Source organism: Maniola hyperantus, chromosome 1 (genome assembly GCF_902806685.2).
Source record: "Maniola hyperantus chromosome 1, iAphHyp1.2, whole genome shotgun sequence".
Classification (NCBI taxonomy): Eukaryota; Metazoa; Arthropoda; class Insecta; order Lepidoptera; family Nymphalidae; genus Maniola; species Maniola hyperantus.
In genome coordinates this window covers 13082269-13104881 of record NC_048536.1, presented here as the reverse complement: position 1 = coordinate 13104881, position 22613 = coordinate 13082269, and the positions used below count along the sequence as shown (strand labels likewise).

Below are 22613 nucleotides of genomic sequence, written 5' to 3'. Positions count from 1 at the left end.
AATGTTTTAATTTTGTAGTACCGATGCAAATGCAGCTCGGGTCACTGGCACGCGGGCGGCGACGCGTGGGTGCGCGACGGGCGGCTGGCGCAGGGCGGGCGCCTCAACTGCACGCCGTGCGGGCTAGGCAGCCAGCCGGCCGCCTGCCTGGCCGACGCCTACCGCGCCTCGCTTCTCGCCGCCAACCTGGCCGGCATGCTGCTCTGCGTAGTTATAGGGTTTATCATCTTCAAAAAGAGGAAATGTAAAGTAAGTTTCTTTTAAACTCAGACGCTTCCTCACTTCGTTCCACCAAATAGATCGATAAATCACCCACTACACAGGTGCAAGATCAAGTTCTTTAACAGTTCTTTTTGTTTGATGGCATTTGCGCGTGACAACGGCGCGTATTGACTAGCGGAGCACAGCTTCTAGCACTTTGATCGCCAAATTAAAATTAAATTTATTTATCAAGCAAAATCAGTATTTTGAATTAAGTAATTAAAACTATCAGAGGTATTGTAGAGCGATTAATCCCAAGCTTTGTTTTTATATTTTAATCCTTTGCATTGTAATAGGATTAACAATAAGTTTTCAACAAGTGCCTTTATAGAATTCTTTGTAAATATTACAAACTAGCGACCCGCGCCGGCTTCGCACGGGTAGCTTTTTACAATTTTTACAGGGATCTATAATTTTTTTAGATAAAATATAGCCTATGTCATTCAGGTATAAATGTAGCTTTCTACTGGTGAAAGAATTTTCAAAATCGTATCAGTAGCTTCAAAGATTACTCCCTACAAACAAACTCAATAGATTACAATTTCTGGGAGGCGTGTTGTGACCGCGCGACCACAACCATCGCGCGGTCACAACGTGTTTGTGTCAACCTTATCTATTGACTGGTTCACTAATGAATGACAAAAAACGTATGACAAATTATCAGTTCACCAAAAACTTTTGAAAAACTAATCAAATCACAAACGTCGTATACCGCAAACATATCATTTTACAAAAGATCATTTGACAAATATTCTATTCACAAATGTTTTACTTTGCAAATTTGCTGAATGTTAAAATATCATTTAAAAATTTATTATTTCACCAAATAATTTGTTTTTCAAATTCGCGATTTTACAAAATAATAGATGATAAATTTATTATTTGATAAAATAACTAATTAACAAAAAACACACAAAAAGTCTGTTTTGCATACATATGCAAACCCCTATGCAACGCAGCAATAATATCACGGGGCTATTTTTTTCTGGGTGCGAAAGAGACCCCCCATTATAGTAAGCTGTCTCTTCCGTCGGCCCGGTCGACATATAAAAGATTTGGTGAATTCTTAAAGTATTTATCAAACAGTTCATTTTATCAAACAATTCATTTTATCAAAAAAAAAGTGCGATATGTTGTTTTACTAATTAACACGATTAAAGAAACCAATTGTTTGTCAAATGATATTTTATGAAATGACAATTTGTCTGGTAATTTGTTTTATTAAGTGAATTATTTGTAGAAACATAAGTTTTATAACGATCATAAAACGATTCATAATTTTGCCATAATTTGTTTGGGAAATGAAACTTTGTCATTTGTTTTTTGTCAATTGATCGGTCACCCTATTGACTTAGTAAGGTTTAGGAACATAATAATATCAAACACTCGTTTTGTTAAACCAAAGAGAATATAATCACTACGTTTGTTAAACTTTCCAGGCGGTGGCAATGGGAATGTGGACAGTTTTGGAAGTAATTCTCCTCGGTGCGATGCTAATGTATGGTTCGGTAAGTCGCCTCTGTCATTTTAAATTAATTTCTGTTTCGATAATAAGTATTATCATTAACTATAAATTCTCTAAATTATTGTGTCAAGGCGAATAAGCTATTATAATATTTTATTAAAGGAGTTACACTCAAAATTACCTTAATTACTTTGAAAAACTGATAAAAATTCAGGGCTATCTAAAAATAGGTATTTCTGCGCGTCGCGGAGGTATGTATTGTCCTTATCAAACACACAGATGGTTAGAACTGAGGTGCAAGTAGATATTCACTCAATTTTATCAAAAACAACTACTTTTACGGTTTGAGAAAACATCCAACGATTTACGAATATTAGATATGAGATTTCAATTATGAGTAGTTATTGTATATAACAGGTGGGTAGGTACTTGTCTGTTTATCTTAGACGAAAATATACCCTCTTGTAGATAAACGTAGTTAGGTGGCCCCTCCCATGTACCTGTCAAACAGTTTTGACATAATATATATTAGGGCTCCGTATCCACAAAGCAAAATAAGAAGAAGAAGGGTTCCGTACCCGAAGGGTTCAACGGGACCCTTTTAATAAGCCTCCGCTATCTATTCGTTTGTCCATCTGTCTGTCTGTCAGCGGGCTGTATCTTATGCACCGTGATAGGTAGAGGGTTGAAATTCTCACACAGTTTGTATTTCTATTGCCGCTATAACAACAAAATTTTATAATAAAAATTCAATGTGGTCGAAAAAGATAATTAAAAAGTATATCATCTTGTACGAACTGGTGAGCCTACTCGTGCGAAGCCAGGTGACCCACAGGTTTCATTTCATGTATCATTCATGAAATTGTTGTAATTTACGACTTACGCTATCCAAAGATGTTTTCACCGACTACTTTGTCAAACTAATAATAATTTTGTATCCGGTAATTTCATAGAATCCACCTCCAGCAGATAAGCTACGAATACCCACTTTTCCATAAATTCAGAATCCATATTGGATTCAGAATTTTCACTACAGTTGTTACCGTGATCAGTGGCATTATGAACCGGTTGATTATGTACATATAGATTATAGGTATTTATTTAGTTTGTACTTATTCCTTGAAGGCGGCCTCCCAATACATATCAGTCGCGCGCTGGCGTTGCGTAGCGGGCGCGTGGCTCCGCGAGATGGGCTTCGTAGCATGCTACGGCTCCGTGGTGCTACGCCTATGGGTGCTACTCGCCGAGTTCCGCACGAGGAAAGCGCATCGCTGGACGCCGAGGGACGCTGAGGTATCAACTTTCCTTTAATAAGTATGTAAAGGTGCCCACAACTGCTCGTTATGCTGTGTTTTTCCCTTTAGAGTAGTATATATTCCTTGCCATCAATCAATAAGATCTGTCTTCTTATCTTATGCTGAGAATAGGGCGCACTTTGACTTTGCTCAGACTTAAGCTTCAGTTAAAGCGACACAGATCTATGTCAGCAATATAACGCTGTCTCGTTTTAACCGTGCCTTGAGTCTGGGCAAATTCAAAATGGGCTCTATAGATCTCGGCCTTAGTTCTTACAGATTGATTTGCTCGATTTTATCTACAGCAGAATACTGCTGCTGTGTTGCTGTCGAATGATAACGATCGATAAATTCAAGGTTAAGATCAAGCTTCACATCGTCTCTTTCATTTATCGATCGACAAAACTGTCCATGGCGACCGAAAAAATATGATGTCGATCGTCATAGAGATGGTAATCATTCATCCAAGTCGATCGTTGTTTTTTCGCACGTGTTGGTCGTCAAAGATGAAACAAATCTGTAGGCACCTTAAATTAATAATTATTTAATTATAGGCCAAAGTAGGATGCTTATATATCTACTCTAAATTGTCATAACAAAAACGAAGAAAAGAAGAACTATTCCCCAAAATTAGATGGCATAAACGGAATCCAAGTAGGCTTGCTGGTTTTTCTCGGTAGGAACGGCATTCCAACCAGTGGTAAATTAAACTAAGTAGTCGATTCAAAAGCACTTGTAAAAGTTTACTTGAATAAAAATATATACTATTCTATTCTTGTCTACCTTTCTCCAAAAGTGTTTTAGTAAAGGGTTTCTGTCCTCCAGACATAAAGCGATTTTTTTAATAAATACATACCTACTTACTTGTGCCTATACCTATACCGGTAGGTACGTATCAAAAATTTCAGAAAAAAAAGTTGGCAAGCCAGGTAACGTTAATTTGCTTTGTTTAGTTAAAACTTGAATAGATCCTTCGTATGTGGTGCGTATAGCGCTATCTGTTGTTGTATAAAGGAGACTGCCACAGTAAATATGTAAAATTTGTAAAGGTGTTAAGGATAGTGGCCGCCATGGTGCTGGGGGCGGGGTGCTACCTGTCCGCCTTCACGGCGACGACGGCGTGCGACGAGGACGCGAGCGCCGGCTGCGCGCGCGCCGCGTGGCACCACGTCACCGCTGCGGCCGAGCTGCTGCTGCTGGCGGCCGGCCTGCGGCTCGCGCACGCCGCCAGAAACGCTAACGTTCCGTTTCAGGTACGAGGCGCTACGTACCTACAGATTGTTGTACTTTTAAATTACAGGTATGAGACGACATTCATAGCAACGAAGGCTACGGCGTGGCATGAGCACCATAGCACTATTGTTGCGTGCTTATACATACTTGCATAAAGAGGTGTAGAGCAAAGGAACTCTCTTTAGAGATCCAGAAACCAGATGTAAAGGGCGTTTGTTAAACTTTAGACTCCAGTGCTGTGCGAGCTGAATTGCACTTTATTGTGTCGGAACATGAGTCGCTATTTATTTAAAGTCTTTGCGGACTGAGGGCCAGTTAAGTTTACCGGTAAGGTACTATTATTATTTTAAGTATTCTGTGGCTCGGGTATCGTATAGGAATAGGCCGTTGGTGCTACTCGCGTAAAACCGGCTCGTTCGCAAACGTTAAAGTTGTGGTCTCTCTGTATGTTTACGCTGTGATGGTTCGTTGTGCTCAGGAGCGCGGCTGGCTGGCGGCGGCGCTGTGGGCGGAGGGGCTGTGCGGCGCGGCGTGGCGCGCGGCGGCGCTGGCGGGCGCGGCGCCCGAGCGCTCGGCGCTGGCCGCGGCTGCGCGCGCGCACCTCTCCTCCGGCGCCGCGCTGGCGTGCGTGCTCGCGCCGCGGCTGTGGCACGGGTACCGCACGAGATCGCTTGCACAAGAGGTTAGTACACCTTAACGTATTTAAGTTGGTTTTATGAGTCTGTCAAGCTCCAAAATCCGAACCGTAATGAAGCAACAACTACCTACGAAATACCTACAAACCACATCCTCCTCGTTTACTTCTCTGTAGTTTTCCTGCGGAAGATCTGCTTTAGTTGATGTCTTGTGTAGGGAATTCAACCTTAACATATACCTCTAAATAACTAACCTCAGAATATAGATGTCGTTAAAAGCGCGATTCCCAAAACAGAGCTTCCAAACGTTTAGAAACTAAACAATGTAAGTATTACATAAGTCTATCGTTTAATTGAGATGGTCCTTGATGAGGCTACGCGGTGCGAGAGATCCAGATAGGTAACACATCACCTTGCTACCACAGGTACCGTCTCAGTTGTAGACCTTTTGTAATATGTAGGTAATAGGTATATAGTAATTTGCCAAACGAATTAAAAATCGAGGCGCTAATGATTCCCTCTCACTTACACTCTATACATGTGTAGGGTGTGACTGAGGCGGAAAGCGGTACTACGCTTCGTTTTGATCCGTTTCGTTTTCGGCACGAGCTATATGTGTATGTAAGATGTTATCGACTCGTGCAGGTGTCGCGGCGGGGCCCGGCGGAGGGGTTCGGCGCCGAGGGCGAGGAGGAGCCCACGTCGGAGGAGGTGCGCGCCGAGCTCAAGCGCTTGTACGTGCAGCTGGAGATCCTGCGCAACCAGACGCTGCGCCGCGACAACCCGCACATCAGCAAGCGCCGCGGCGGACGCAAGCCGCCGCACCGCCGCTTCTCGCTGCAGGTACCATACGCGACTAGCAAGTAGCAACTTTGTTGTTAACACGTACACTCCACAACACACTGCCATTCTATACATACATAGGTATGTATAGGTAAGCGACAGGTCGAGATGGCAATCGGGGAGGGAACTCCCCGCGCGATGCGGGCGATCAATGTATAGGTGCAACCACCACCTATAGAAACTTGAGATTTTGCATGCAAGTTCTGTCTATAATTTTGGCCTCACGGCCCAAAAGACTTGTAGAAGTATATCTACCTATTTATTGATATCGAATGTAAGGTATGGAAAAGAAATTGCAGCGGCATGGACCTGTGCAGCGGTTATAATACAAAAATTGAAAATCTCGAACTCTGTAGAGTTATACATAAGTATTATAAATCATAGGTAGTCATAGGTGGTAGGTTTCAGTGTTCAATTCTTATATACCTATGTATTTAAACCAATGAATAAATTAAATCTTTCTGTTATTATTTCGCAGTGTACTTATACCTACCTATAGCCTACCTATTGTTTCTTGTACCCTTGTCTCTGTACCTAATTATTAGGTTAGTTGTGATTGTGAAAACTTTACCAACCCTGAAAACAGCTATAGGTAATAAGTATGTAAAAACATTCCTTATGTGTAAAGTGTGTTACTCAAAAATTACAATGCGCAACGAACGTCCTTTCGACGTAACCCGTTCTATAATATTTTTGAACACTCATTAATTTAATGTTTCGTATTCCATCCCACTCCGACCTTAGAAAAAGGGCAGTCGTGAGAAGGTAAGGAGATATGAAGTATATCGCATGCGCACTTCGCCCCGCATGCCCCTGTGGATGTCCGCCTGTGCCCCTCACATCACAGCGGCCCTGGGCCCTTCCTGAACGCACTCACCCAGTATCGCATTCTGCTATACATTTTCCGTAACATACATAATTATAATAATGTACTACGCTTTTATATTTTGCGGTACTTAGCCCACTATCGATTTTACTAAATTAAATTATGATATTAAAAAAACATAATTAAACCTATAAATAACGTAAAACTAAATTATAATATTATGGCGCACGCATTAAGCATGGTGAAAACGATAAGTGTCGGTATGTGATTATTTTCTCAATAAAATATAGTTACCTACTTAATTATTCAAAAGCTTACTACCTGGGTACTAAGTAGGTAAATTGACTTTTATAATATTTTACTGATAATACTACCCCTTTTGGGGTAGAGACCTTGGGGCCGTGGGAGTTGGGACCCGGCTCAAGCTCTTTTTGAAGAAATTTCAAAAAATAAATATAGTCTACCGGGGACTTAAGAGTTGGAAGCTACCTTGGACAAAGAATTAGTTTGGCCATCTAAAGGGGCAATACTGCCAGCATTCTGCGTACCTACAATGCGTTGCTGCGGTGATTTTCATGAGGTTTTAGAATCCATACAGGATGGTTTACCATCTCTTAGGTATAGTGAAAAAAATGCCTTCGAACACTCAGCGTTTTCACCCAGTACCTAATTACTCTGCTAAAAAATAGAATAAAACAAATTAAGTAAGAATCAACTTTTGTTGAATACCAAGGCTGTTTAACTGTTTCTTGTAATCGCTGGCTTCCACCTATTCTTCCGAATATAAACATGTTAATTTCTACTGCCCGCTGAGATGAACATACCTAATATACAAGTACTCTGGAAGAGATGAGCCATACAAACCGACAGTTATTTGTACCAATCTGAAGCACCCACGCCACCAAGCGTACCAGGAAGTAAAATTGACACTTTGTACTATCGTGGTACTACCTATCTAACGGTATTCGTGTTGTTGACACCATGTTGACACTGATGTCTTATCACTAACATTTAGTTCCGAGTACGCTCACATAACGCTCACTGTTGCTCCCGATCAGCGCCAAAATGGCGAAAATTAAATTGGATGTCGACAATCGCAAGTCTAGCGTCATATCAGTGATATTATCTAAATAAACAAAAAATTGATCGCGTTAAAAAAGTTGGCAGAGGTAAGCTACATGAACTAAATTCGATTCAGTCACAACTAAGGTCCATTGACAGTCACAATTTCGTAAGGGAATGACTAGAAAATAGCTAAACTATCGTATTAAATAATAAATACATCTACCTATGCTTCTACTTGGATTCAATTCAAGTTACACGTCATGTATATACCTATTACCTAGATCTACCTGGATCGACAAACATTAAAAAACTCAAAAAGTTAAATAAAATATTTTAAGTTTTTTAAATTTCATATTCAGGCACTGCAAGCTCGTCGAGGTGGCAAGAACAAGGCCAGTAGCCAGAGCGTGGTGGAAGCGAGCGAGGCAGGGGACGCCTCGCGGACTCCTGAAGATTCTGTCTGCTCAGCCGAAGGTCCATCACATTACACGGAAGGAGATCCACAAGCGTGATTGACTAATTTACATAAGCATACTTTACGTTTAACCTTGACATTAATTGGTTTTTAAGGTGAACGCCCATATTTATGATGAAGTTTAGGTACGTTACTAAAGATAAACTTTGCGTTAAAGCCACTGAAAAGGCGGTGGTAAAACATAACAAGGGTGAAGAATTTTACTTCAATGTCGACTTTTCAACATAAACATAATTTTATGTTATGGTCGACATAAAAATGGTCGTTAAAACTCGTAAACGTAACATTTAAAAGACTCGCTTAGTAAATATTATTATTGTTAGAACCAAATGCAGGAATTGAAATGGTAATTGTTATGAATTGTGGGGTTTATATATCACATACTCTAATCATTTAGAAAATTCCTGTGAATGTAAACAAGTAGGTATAAAAAGTGAGGTACCTATATTGTTGAGTTTTTTTTCAAGTTGCAGGTATTATAAAATGTACCTACCACCACCTATTGGTGTGTAGTACCTAAGAGTTTAAGTTACCTATATAATTGGAAATTTCTAAATGTTTAGAGTTTATCTATTTATAATACTTAATATGGTCTTTATTATGTGTTTCGTTAAACATTGACGGTAGAAATCAATATGTATCTATTTTTAATATTCTATGAATGTTGACTTTATATTTCTTCTCTCTATAATGTTGGTGTCTAAGTAATTAGAGGGTGCATGTTTCGCCATCGGAGCCAAAACAAGTCGTGGAACTTTTGAGTTGGGAAACACTAAATCGTTTGACGATTTGGTACCTAATTCATAAATGTATTATTGCCCGGGTAGAGTGGTCACTGTAGCGGAAACCTCCCACTAGATTAAGCTGACCTTAGCGATAGGACCTCCAATCTAGCTAGAAATATACTTAACCCAGGAACTTATTTTGAAGCAAATTACCTACTACGTCAGTTTACTACAAAGTCTTGTTCGTAGTACGCTCCAAACAAATGTAGTTTGATTCTCAAACTCAATGAAAGTTTGTAATTATACATTCTAGGAGCTAATATTTAAGTATATCTGTGGTATTTTAATGTAGATAACGGGAAGGTACATACCACGATTATTTTCATATTGTTATTTGTCGATATTTCAACCCAATTGCCGACGGGACCACGACCCGTGCAATTGCGTTGAAATACCATGAATAAGCTTAAAATCATTATATCTGTGGTTTTATATATTTCCGTTAAAATATTTAGTTTCAAACTTACACGGTCTCAAAAATTTGCATACAAATGTTTGATAAACCCATGTAATTTGAAAGCTAATTATTTTTACGGAAATCTGGCAAACCACAGACGTATCTACGTACGTCACGTATACAAAATTACATCGAGTTTGATTTGTTATTCAAAATTATGAGGACCTAACTACGTTTGTATAGAGCGCTTGACGGAGAGACCGCCGTTAACTAAGTAGGTATATAGCACTTGATTGGATGCTTGCGCAGATTGATATATTTTCAATCTTGGATTCCAGGTATACTCTCATACTCATATATTCCAAGACTCCAGTCTTTTTCTGAGAGCAGGTAAACGTATGGACTATGGTGGTAGGAAACGGACGGAAGTGCAATCGTTCCATACAAAAGTGTTACCTGTATTTTTATTTTTTTATACAGTATAATACATGTACCTATAAATATTAATGGATCTCCAATATAAGCTCAAGTAAATATTGACATTGTTTTAATGGGAATTTGTACCTTAATGTATTATATAGATTTAAGGTAAGATCAGCAGTGAGCCAAAATCTGAGCGAATAAATTGGATAACACCGCGTATTTAAAATAGTTAAATAAGTGCCTACTTACATTTAACCATGTAATCAAAATTTCCGAAAAGGTCACTTTATCATATGGAAATACTCGATGACGCCCGCTTCGTCCGCGTGGATATAGGTTTTTTTAAATCCCGTGGGAATTCATTAATTTTCCGGGATAAAAAGTAGCCTATGTCCTTTTCATAATTCATAATTCATTTATTGCATAATTTCCTTTAATTTCCCGGGATTTAACTTTGCACCAAACTTCATCAAAATCGGTTAAACTATTGGCTTTAACAGCTAGCAGACAGAAAGACAGACAGACAGACACACTTTTGCATGTATATTAGAATAGATAAAAGCTGAAAGCTGAAGCTGAATATAGAAAAGTGTTGTTTTTAGACTTTTTCAGGCAATTTTTTAAATTTTTCTCTCCGTAAGAACAATCCTCGTACTTCAAGAAATATTATAAAAAAAGAAAGTTCAGCTGTTCTCGAGATTTGCGCTTAGCAACACATTCAACGATTCATTTCTATATATAGAGAAGAAGATTGGGGGAGCCTGTGAAAGTAATTGTATAAAAATTTCATATTAATCCATCGACTACTTTTTGAGTTTTGCGGAGACAAACATTATGGAAGCTGCATTTTTATATATACTGAAATATAAGTAATTAATGATTGTAAAATTTGTAAACGTCCAAACATAATTTACTCGTAAACTTGTAGTGTATTAAATTGGTAAATGCGCGCTGTTGTCCTATTTAACTGCTCAATGATGATGATAAATAATAGAGAGAGAGCACGATAGGGCCAGACATTCGTAATTTTATAAAAGCCTGAAGTTAATCTGCGTATTGTCTCTAACACAGATATGAACGGTCAGCGACTATGAAGTTTGGATCATGGTGTCTTTAGAAGATGACAGGTAACAAAGGTGTAAAATTTCTTACGTCAAAGTAAGTATAATGTAATAATGTAATTTTATTATGTAATAAATAATTAATTATTTTCTTCGGAATAGTAGGTAGAAATCACGTCATGCATTGCCAGACACTTAGGCTGAGATCTATAGAGCGCACTTTGACTTTGCTCAGATTTAAGATTGAGTTAAAACGAGACAGATTTATGTGAGAGATATAGCTCTGTCTCGTTTTAACTCTGTCTTAAGTCTAAGCTAAGTCAGAGTGCGCTCTATAGATCTCACCCTGAGTGTCGTGGCAACCCCCTGCCAGACACCCTTAAACATTAATAAATTGTTATACCATAGTCCAAACTTCATAGGCGCTGATCGTTCCTCCCTATGTAAGGGACAATATGCTTAGAAACTTTCAGCTTTTACAAAATAACGAAGGTCTGGCCCTCCCATGCTCTTAGTCCATAATAGGTCGTTGATATTTATAATTTTTTTTGTATTTATTGCGTCGAGCTTCATCAAATATTCGCGATGAGTGTGATGCGGCAATGCCAAAGAATAAGTATTTATTAAATATGTTTGTTAAATAAACAATAAGATTATCTGACTAAGTTTTATTGAATTTTCCCATTTTCCTATTTCCTCCAGATAGCAACTTTCATGTTCTTAACTAAATCCTCTTATTATTACAAGAGTCCATGACTGCACTACACCTCTGTAATCTGTACCTACGAGTACCTTCCTAACCTAGATAGGCATTATGAGTACCTACTTACTTAGCAAAGATAAAATTAACTAGGTATTTAGTATAATGATAAAAATCGTTTTTTCACCCATATTCCTTGAATAATTTTGTAGGATAACCTACATTGGTACCCAATGAGTAAACACCATTTTCAAGAATTAATAAAAACCAGCTAAGTGCGAGTCAGACTCACCCACCGAGGTCTCCGTACTGCAGTCGTATTTTTTCGGACTTTTGCACTCTATATAACAAAAACTATAGTGCATAAAAATAAATAAAAATATGTTTTAGAATGTACAGGTGCGTGGCATAGTTATCTTACTTTGAAAGTTAAAAATATTAATAATTAAGTATTTCGCTTTTATATATACATATATAGATTTGTTCACGAACACATTTTAATTTTTTTTTGTGATGTGAAGGAAGTACCCTATAGGTTTCTTGACAGACAGACAAACAGACAACAAAGTGATCCTATAAGGGTTCCGTAGTAAACAAGGAACCCTTATAGTTTCGCTATGTCCGTCCGTCTGTCTGTCTGTCTGTCCGTCCGTCCGTCCTCGGTTAATCTCAGAGACTATTAGCATGGGTATAAACATAATTCACGCCGACAAAGTGGTAAAATAAAATTTTGATAAATATTTTTTTTAGGGTAGCTCCCCTACATGTAAAGTGGGGATGATTCTTTTTTCTCGTCTATCCCATAGTGTGGGGTATCGTTGAATAGGCCTTTTAAAAATACTGTGGGTGTGGAAACATCATTTTTCGATTTCTAAATTCGTTTGTAAAATATGATGTTTTAAAGTGCTACATTTTATTAGAGTCAAGTGTCCTCTCCCTCCCCCCCCCCCCCCCCCCCCTCTATCAGCCAAATGATAATTTCTAGGAACGTGAAAAAATTCACAGCAGTAGTGTATGTATATAATCAATTTTAAAGGAAAACTATCAGGGCTATGTAAAGTTCACAGGTTAAGGAGTTATATCTGTTTTTCGAGGATTGTGACTACGGAACCCTACACCGCGCGTGGCCCGCCACGCACTTGGCCGGTTTTCCTTTTGAGGTGTGGAACCCTAAAAATGGTAAGTAGGAATATCTAACGAACCACTGTGGTGGTGGTTTATTGGTATGTTGGTTTGTCCTTCAATCACGTCTCAATGTATCGACGTGATTTTTCCATGGGTATACATACGTACCTTCCTAAGTAGTTAAAGACCTGGAAAGTGACATATAGGTTACTTTTTATCCAGGAAAATCAAACAGTTCCCATGGGATTTTAAAACCCAAATCCACGCGGACGTAGTCGTGGGCTTCAGCTAGTAGGTACTACTTATTTTTAGTGTTTTTATACCATGTATGAGTTCTACTTATACCTAATCCAAAAAATTCCAAAAAAAAAATATCCGGATTCAGTTTCTCATTCCTAAGTACTTTAGATTTAACCATTGCTGTTGGAAGAGGCAGCCCCTTATTCTAGGGATTTAACCATTCGAGACACGCAGAAGAAACAACCCTACTCTTTTAGGTGTAAACACATCCTAAAAATTTCCAGCGGGCTCTCGGACTAATAATAATATAATCTAACAAAGTTGCTAAGAAACGAAGTTTGTAAATTACGCATTGGAAATGAGACAATAATTTGTTTTTGTTTTTCATTATGGATGAAATTGTCGCATTGTGTCGTATCGTGGCAACAAGTAGGGGTTCAGCATATTATGATAAACGCGAAATGACTGAAATAATGAACAGACACTCCGTGTTAGTGATTGTGTATAGATAGCACATAATTTTACAAGAAAAAAATATTATAATATAATAATAAGGTGATAAAATTATGGTGTGAAGATTAGAAAATGTCAGGTATGTTATTTTAAACTTCCCGGCACTCGGAAGATGTATCAAAATTGCAATAAATAGATTTACGAATTAGGTTAGATTAGGGCATTAGGAAATATCTAACTAGACGAAAACATGGTGGGTGCATAAAGACTGAGCTAATTTTATTAAACAATTTCCTAAAGCGTTACCGCAATTAGCATCGGAAATCGCCCTATATAGCACTATCGCAAGAAGGCTATCTCCGTGTGAGAAATGGATTAGAACAAATTAATATTTGCCTACTTAGGTTAAACTAGTTGGTCGGCGATCCTGACACGCTTTCACTCAACTAGTTCGACCTAGGCAAGCCCCTACATGAAATCCAGTTTTGCCGCCACATAGGTTCCTACTTACACAAACTCAGTCAACATCCCAAGTCCCAATAATAAGTAGGTAATAGAAGATAAAAAAAATTGAAAATTTGCAGGTTTTCATCCCACTTCATGCCACAAACTCAAAAGTTCCCGCAGGAATAATTATCTGTAACCGAATTCCACGTGGATGAACAATAGCTAGGTACTTTTTGCTACGGCTTGCTTTCGGGAGACGTAGGTACACAGGCTACTTTTTATCTCAGAAAATCAAATAGTACCTATCTACGGGATTTCCAAAAATCTAAATCCGCGCGGAAGAGGTCGCGGACAACTATCTAGCAGATAGATTATATATGCATTTACTGTATGAGCTGTTGCGTGACTTGATTTTCTTACAAGAAATTTATACCTCAATGCCTTCGTGATATACGTAGAGCGCTAAACCGGAATGCGATACACATGAAAATTGCTTCTTAATACCTAGGCTAGGCCATATCTACGTACGTAAGTATCTACGTACGAGTTCATGAACCGATGTACCCACGTAGCACCTAGGTAAAATCTTTCTATATCTACTTTTTAATAACTTTTGAAATTGTTTACGTAAATAAGGTGAGTTTATAGCAGGCACACACCTATGGCAGTTACCCGAACCGTAAACCTGAAATATTTGGTCTGAGAAAACTATCTATACAATTTATTGAACGTACAAAACTACATGATTTGATGATGATGATCATTAGCTACAGAATTCCTGAAAAAAGGTTTTTTTTCGGAAATCAAACCTAAGACAACTTAGGTACAACCTACCAGGACTTACCATGTGTACTTATTACCTACATATTTATAAACGAACAACTTCTAGGTACCTACTTATCAATATTACTAGTTATAAACTTGATCTATTCTAAAGATATTTACGTCAAGTGTACATATCTAAACTAAAAACACATACAGTAAAGCCAAGCAATTTTATTACCTACCACTACGGATCGTATATTGAGCTTTAGCGATCGTTTGAAAATGGATTTCAATCTATTGCCAATAACCGGGCTCTATCATTGAGAATCTATTTTCTTCTTTCTGTTATCTAAATTGAAATCCTAATAAAATATCCAAACAGACTGAAGATTCAATAACTGAAATATCAACGGGTTTCGAAAATATCGTCATCGATAGGTGCTTCCTTCTTCTAATATCTATTTTTCTTCCACCTGCTATTTCTAGGATTTATAATAAAATTATTAAATATTTTAAAAAATCACGACGAAAATAAAAGATACTCACGTTCCGCAGTTCGTAAATGTAAAATGCGCAGGCCACATACCCCACATAATATAGAGTCACGATAGATTGTACTGCACGTCAACAACATAATATGGGTGACGGCTAGGACGATGGTTAGGGCTTCGTAAACGAAGGGTGCCAACGGGATCAAGCCTCCGCTCTCCGTCCATCTGTCTGACAGCGTCAGCTGCAGTTAGCAACGCTAGCAGTCAGACAGACAGACAGACAGACACTTCCGCATTTATTTACACAAAAAACGCTTACCACATAAAAGAAGTCGAGTTCTAAGCTAATGAAAATAAGCTTCATCGTATGCTGTATTTCCTCCACATATGAGCACTATATAGACTGTGCTATAAAGAAAACTTGAGTTTGCGTGAATCATGATTAATTAATACCTACATGAAGGATAATCATAATTTCAAAAGTTATAACAGGATGACAAAGACGGTAAATTTCTGTATGTAAAATAAACTTCTCAAACTTAGAGCTAAACTAGCTTATAAATTGAAAGTAGGTTTTCAATTGACTTTATACTCATGGCGTGTTAGATAAATGGTTTTCCTTATTGACGCTTTAGTTACATTCTACACTTTCTTTGAAGTCATTGAGTTGAAACCACATCATTGGAGTTTTACTGGTTTTTTACCTACTTCTGAGATAGTTTAGTGTTGTCCAGTGTTATGATGAGTGCTTTTATAGACGCTCTTGAACACGCTTCAATATACATTAGACCGCGGAATGGTAATTTTTTGATATTAATTACATAATTACAAAAATCTGATAGCACTAGCTAGGGTTATTTATTACCAGCTGATGCAGCTGATGCCCGCTACTTCGTTCGCGTGGATATAGGTTTTGTTTAAATCCCGTGGGAAATCTTTGATATACCGTTTAAAAAACCGAATAAATTTCTTTTTCGTTTGATTACTTATTAACAGATAGCGAGGAGAGTGATGGGGAGGGCGGCTTGGGTAACTTGAACCGGCTAATCATCCGTCCGCCTGGACACAGCGGGAAAGCAAAGCGCGGTCACCTCTGCTTCGACGCGGCCTTCGAGTGCGGCAACCTGGGGCGAGCGGACCATATCACGGAACTGGAGTACGACCTCTTCATAAGACCTGACACGTGCAGACCGCGGTCGAGGTTTTGGTTCAATTTCACTGTTGAAAACGTTAGACAAGATCAGGCAAGTTTTCGTCTTTAGAAAATTTTCATTACACTTACCTACTCTTTTTTTAACGCTAATTCGCTTGGCGAATTCGCGTCTTCGCTTGACGGCTTTGTAACAAGTCACGACCGAAGTCTCCCACCAGACCAGCCTAGACACAATTTCAAAAATTGCCTCAAATTGCCCCTGCCAGAAATCGAACCCGGGACCTCCTCGCTTAGAAAGACCACAGCGCTCACCACTACCCCAGGTAAATTGTCAAAAAACTCTACAACAGATGTTGGTGATAAAGCGTCTCAATCTCTTGTATTATTTATTATCTAATTCCCTATACCTATATAAAAAAATTGGATGTTTCAGCGTGTTATTTTTAACTTCGTGAATTTAGGAAAAGAGCACAACCTATTTAACGAGGACATGACTCCATTAGTTCGTTCAACTTCTCGGCCTAAATGGTAAGGAATAAGTTTTACATATCAGGCCTGATAAAAGGGACAGATACCTATAATAATTCTTCCGCAAACGGCCTAATAAAATGTTTTTGGGGTTCCGTACCCAAAGGGTGCCATCGGGACCCTCTAACTAAAACTCCGTTGTCCGTGCGTCCGTCTGTCTGTCAGTAGTCTGTATCTCATGAACCGTAATAGGTAGAGAGTGGAAATTTTCACAGAATGTGTAGGTATTTCTATTGCCGCTATACAGAACAACTAATAAAAATTACAAAATCGACGCCACGAAAATTGAAAAGTGTTATTTCTTGTATGATGGTAATTGGTACGGAACCCTTCGTGTGCGAGTCCGATTCACACTATACCAATTTTTTAAATGTATATTTCCAGGCAACGCATCCCTCGACGCCTTATTTTCTACCACCGCTCCTTGGTGCACCGTGGCCGGAAGATTCTGAGCATAGCTTTTGGATTCGATAAGGAAGAAGATATTTACCAATTTTCCGCAGCGGCGCCATACTCATATTCAAGACTTCAAAAATATCTCGCACAGTGGGAAAAGCGAGCACTACCGTTCGCTACGAGAGAAAGTATAGCGCAAACTACCGTTAGTTTCAAAATTAAATATCCCTCAGATTTTTAATTTATTTAAGGACTAGCCTATGCTCGCGACTTCATCCGCGTGGAACTCTTCAAACCCCTATTTTACCCCCTTAGGGGTTGAATTTTCAAAAACCCTTTCTTAGCGGATGTCTGCGTCATAATAGCTACCTGCATGCCAAATTTCAGACCAATCCATCCAGTAATTTGTGCTGAGCGTTGATAGATCAGTCAGTCAGTCAGCTTTTCCTTTTAAATACTTAAGTATATAGATTTTTTTCACTTTTTTTAAGCAAGTTTTTTCAAAGTAAAATGTTACAATAAAACTTAAAGCTACCCTTATCTAATTGTACAAATCATGCCAGTGTGGAATGGTGCCAAGAATACTGGCTGCATTTACGCGCTGGATAGCCAGCTGCCAGACCCTTTCTGATCCTTTGCGCAAAAATGAGCCAGCCCTGTTATCAGATAAGGCTATTAACCGCGGTGAAATGTCTCGTAATTTTTCTTAGCACTAAGTTTTTTTGTTATTTTAAACTTCATTTGTCAATTTGTGAAGCTCTGATTTTTATTTTAGCAAAAACGTCGAATAGATTTAATAACCTTTGGAGATCTAGTGCCAAAAGAAGGGGAATGTAAAGATGAGCCTAATACAAAAGGAAAAATCGGTGGAAACAAAAAACGGGTCGTCCTGATTATGGCGAGAGTGCACGGCGGTGAACAGCCGTCTTCGTTTGTTTGCCAAGGTATTCCTACACAAGTTTCACCGTATTCTATTTTATCAGCTCTTGGGTACCTAACTAAACCTATTTACTCGCCATGCACCTATAACAATGGAAATTGATTTCAGGTTTTCTGGACTATATGATAAGTTCTTCAGAAAAGGCATCAGCTTTGAGAAATGGAATTGTTCTTCAGGTACAAATTAGTTTTAATTCAACATAAATAAAAAACAAGAAAAATGCGAGTTACACTCGCACGGAAAGTGTTTCTTGCGATGACCTTGTAAGTTTGTACAAAACTATTCATTTATTGACGTCACACTTCCGTGTTTCGGTCACAGAAATTGATATGTGTGCCCAACTTACAACAGTAGATTTGGCGCACAGTGGCTGTGACAGACGGACAGACATACAGACATACGAGTGATCTAATAAGGGTTCTGTTTTTCACTTGGACTACAGAATCCTAAAATTAGCTTTAAATACATTAAAGTCTTTACTTACCTAATTAAAACAGCAAAATGTTATAGGTAGTGCCAATGCTGAATCCCGACGGAGTGTTCCTTGGTAACCAGCGTTCTGACTTGCTCGGCTCAGACTTGAACCGCTGTTGGAACAAAGCCACAACCTTTGCACATCCCGCTCTCATTGCTGTCAATGAACTTATACAGAAGATCACTGCTGAAAAAGTAGGTATCCTCTTTAATCTAGTAGTCCAAGAACTCAGGACCACCAGACATTATGTGCTTATTTATTTTCTGAGAAACGCAATGTGTGGGACATTTTATTTCTAAGAAAATAAGTAGGTAAAGTCTAGGGTCTCGCTCTATTGATAATACAAATTGAAATGGCTTTGGTATCAGGTATTCTTTGCCATGAAGACTAAATTGGCTAAAGTAATTTGATGTTAGTCTTTTAAAGGACTACTTAAATCTATAAAAATCTGAAAAATCAATTAAAAGTAGGTAGGTATACTCTTGTAATAATATTTTTTAAAGTCTTTGCAGCTGGATTTTATCATCGACATTCACTCTGACGTTAGCCACGAGGGTGTATTTGTTAGGGGCAACTCCTACGATGATGTGTATAGGTAACGTACCTTTCAGCTGTTCTGTACAGTGCCACCGACTTACCTATCTGTTCAGGTGGGCAAAATAGGAACGTCAGACGCCATATCAAAATCCACGCTAATTAATTCACAGGCATCAGCTAGTATAGCAATATAATTAATCTATATTGAATCTTCGCTACGTTGAAAGAATTTAAATTTTAAATTCCGTTTTTCTTTGTGAATTTCTTAAATAGCAATAACAAATTCTCCACTAGCGACGCTGTCACCTGAACAGATAAGTTGGTGGCACTATACACTAGGACTTACTGTAGATTCATAAATGCGATCATCTACAATCACATTGATATCTTTAAAAAGATAATGCTTTGCTGCTCTTTAATTCCTATTAACTCCTACTGAAATTGCATTAGCAACATAATCAATGGTTTAGTCTAACGTACAATGCCGGAAAGATTTTACGTTTATGTGTCTGTAATCTGTACAGGTTTGAACGACACGCGGTGCTACCAAAGTTCATGGGGATGCGCGTGGAGGCTTGGATGCAGGAATCATGCATGTACAACGCGGATTCGAATGCCACTGGCAGCGTGCGCCGCTCCTTCGCTGCTGGGACCATTGATGCTTACTCCGTGCTGGCTTCCTTCGGCGGGCGGCGTTTGACGCCGAGAGGGCCGTACATGCATTACAATGAAGATGCTTGTATCTTTTTGCATTGCTTTTGCTGCCTATAGGGGTTCCGTACCTTAAAAGGAACCCTTATAGCGCTAGGATTACTTCGTTGTCTGTCTGTCAAGAAACCTACAGGGTACTTCCCGTTGGCCTAGAATCATGAAATTTGAAAACCTTGAATTTGTAATTACATCACAAAAAAAATTAAAACGTATGAATAAATAATTAGTATTTTCAACTTTTAAAGATAAATTAAAAGGTACCTCTACCTACTATTCCAAGTGGGATATCATATGATACCTGTACATTCTATAAAACAGATTTTATTTATTTTTATGCATAATAGTTTTTGATTTATGGTGCAAAATGTCGCAAAATTACGACTGTAGTACGAAACCCTCGGTGCGCAAGTCTGACTCGCACTTGGCCGGTTTTTTTATTATTATCATTATGGCGATGTATGGATCAAAGTCGATAGATGTATGTGGTGTGGGTGTCTACCAAGGTGTCTACCCACATAGGTACATCTATCGAGTTTGGTATCAAACGAAGATGTAAGGCCTATGTGGATTATGGTTGGTTATTTATATAAATTATAGGCTGACAAGAAATATATAAAACTTGCTCTGCAGGCGCCACTCTTGCATTTGTCGTCTTTCCAGCGTCACCAGTCGGAGCCACCAGCGACCAACAGATTCTTGTTTTCCTAACTACTATGAATAATCACAAAGGGTATTCGACTTAATTTTTTTTTAACTCTATTATAAACTAGGATAAAAATAATGACGTACCTACTTCGATCAAATAATAAAAAAGTTATAAGCATTTAAATTATTTAAATATTTCTGATTAGACAGAGATAGCCATATAGAATTATGACGTCATTTTGACTAATGCCATAGTAGCTTCGTGCGGTTTCATACAAATTTTAGTTTTGCGAGAAAGGGATAGAAGATTGTTATCAGTTAAAAGTTGTGCCAAGATAGTAAAGGTTATATATAGATAGAAGTAATATCTTCAACAAACATTCAGATGCTAAAATAGGAAGAGCCTTAGCGAAGGCGTTGTGCGACTACTACCGGCACATCGCTGTGATTCCTCCTCGCGAAGGTGTTTCCAGCAAGAAAAAGGACTCGCGCCGAAAGCGGAGGCGAAAGCCAGTGTATGAAAGAGAAAGGTAAAAAGTGAAGGTCTTTAAAACATGGCAATCGGAGAGGGTTCCCCCCCCCCCCCCCGCACAGCCCCCGCGCTAACCCGTCGCGGGTGAGCGTGGGTGTGCGGGGCGTCCTAGAGCTCCCACCTTATACCCGATTGCCATCTTAACCTGTCGCAGACTATAGTTAATTAAACCAAAATCACTAACTATATGCGAAAGTATGTTTGTTTGTTTGTTAGTTGTTTGTCTAGTGGTTAAGACGTCCGGCTCCTATTCGGGAGATCGGGGATTCGATCCCGGGGACTCACTTTTCGGAGTTATGTGCATTTTAATTAATTAAATGTCACTTGCTTTAAAGACGAAGGAGAACATCGAGACGCCTGAGAGTAATCTATGATTTTCAAAAGTATGTGAAGTCTGCCAATCCGCACTGGGCCAGCGTGATAGACTATGGCCTGAACTCTTCTCATTCGGAGGAGACCCGTGCTCAGTAGTGAGCCGGCGATGGGTTAATCAGGATGAAATACAGTAAGATAGGTACTGATCAAACCCTATGGTAAATGTGTTTCAGATCCCCCAGTTCATCACCGGAAAGAAGAGTGTTGGCAGCTCGTACGCTCTCGCCCCGCCTGCCCGAGGCGTCGCCCCCCGCGCTGCGGTCGTTCCCCTCGCGGACCATGAGGAACCTGGCGCAGAAGCCGCGTCCGCGGACTGTCTATGTTGGCGATACTGTGTTGCCCATCATAACAGGTACCTTCCACAACCTTCATTCCTTACCATTCAGGTAAAAATATTATAAACTATTTCTATATATTATATATGAATATTATATATTACGAATAGCACGATACAGAATAGGCATCTGAAGCATAAATCTACGGTGGGAATCGTCCGATAAATTCAATGTCTAAAAACGACTAGGATGTAGAATTATTAAAGTAAAAACTTCGACTTTCAGGTAAAGCCGTCCGTACACCTCGGCTGGCAGTGGTCGACCTGAGCGCATACATTAGAGCGCCCGCGACTTTCCCCGCGCACTACGCTCGCCAGCCGCGGCTCCGCACGTCGCGCCTGCAGCGACGATCGCAAGCTCGCTTCACCAGCGACGAATATGACACGCACGACTCAGACTCATAAATTATATGCACAGTACGATTCAAACTTTAATGCGTCTGCGTGAAATTGCGACACGTGCGCAGTTACCCTCCCCGCTACCTCGGACACCCAAAATGTGTTTTCTGCGCAACGTCGTGCGCAAACGTCAGGGGCGCATTTACGTTTGAATCGTACTATACAGCGAATTCGACTGATACACGAAGATACTAACGTGTTAAGAGCTTCCATTTTTCATAGCTTTTTAATATGAATATCTTAATCAGAAAATTTTTGTGCACCAACTTTTCCTCTAATTCAATTTTATAATCGATTTCTGTATTTTATTCTAAAATAAATCTAATAAAACGAATAAGTTTTTTAATTAAATGTATAATGTCTAAAGCTTTCATATTTACAATCACTAACGCTAACATTCAGTCAATTAGAACATTATCGTGAACACTATTATCACTACAAATTTATCGATCACAACGGCAAATAAAAAAGGACTGAGTATCGGTAAAGAGTTATATTCTCTATCTTTTTTATTTTATTAATAATGACAATTTGGTTTCGAATCAAACGAATTAAATGACTTAACCGTACCTAGTACCTACACATACTCAGGGTAGATTCAGG

At 38.9% G+C, this 22613-nt stretch overlaps 2 protein-coding genes across 4 annotated transcripts in view; both read left to right on the top strand.

Annotated features, from left to right (window-relative positions):
* Positions 1-11076, top strand: part of smog (G-protein coupled receptor 158 smog) — a 79959-nt gene extending 68883 nt beyond the window's left edge. For 2 of the 3 annotated variants that reach the window (XM_069498609.1, XM_034984316.2), the window contains exons 4-11: positions 19-249; positions 1701-1769; positions 2852-3019; positions 4071-4274; positions 4733-4936; positions 5535-5732; positions 6477-6497; positions 7983-11076. In XM_069498609.1, coding sequence (XP_069354710.1) covers positions 19-249; positions 1701-1769; positions 2852-3019; positions 4071-4274; positions 4733-4936; positions 5535-5732; positions 6477-6497; positions 7983-8135 — 1248 coding nt within the window. In that variant the 3' untranslated portion in view covers positions 8136-11076. The remainder of the gene's footprint in view (positions 1-18; positions 250-1700; positions 1770-2851; positions 3020-4070; positions 4275-4732; positions 4937-5534; positions 5733-6476; positions 6498-7982) is intronic. The other variant, XM_069498613.1, reaches the window with a different exon arrangement.
* Positions 11077-13260: 2184 nt separating this feature from the next.
* LOC117996299 (cytosolic carboxypeptidase 6-like) lies at positions 13261-22335 on the top strand. Its single transcript, XM_034984349.2, has 12 exons — positions 13261-13421; positions 15982-16229; positions 16572-16666; positions 17051-17267; positions 17838-18006; positions 18111-18178; positions 18513-18671; positions 18981-19072; positions 19539-19753; positions 20756-20900; positions 21451-21629; positions 21838-22335. The coding sequence occupies exons 1-12, from the start codon at positions 13415-13417 to the stop codon at positions 22014-22016; spliced, it is 1773 nt and encodes a 590-aa protein (XP_034840240.1). The 5' UTR covers positions 13261-13414; the 3' UTR covers positions 22017-22335.
* Positions 22336-22613: the final 278 nt, after the last annotated feature.

Coding starts and splice junctions, on each gene's coding strand:
- LOC117996299 (XM_034984349.2), top strand. Junction 18,672..18,980: donor AGAAGATCACTGCTGAAAAA/GTAGGTATCCTC, acceptor TATTTTTTAAAG/TCTTTGCAGCTGGATTTTAT. Junction 19,754..20,755: donor GCATTACAATGAAGATGCTT/GTATCTTTTTGC, acceptor ACAAACATTCAG/ATGCTAAAATAGGAAGAGCC.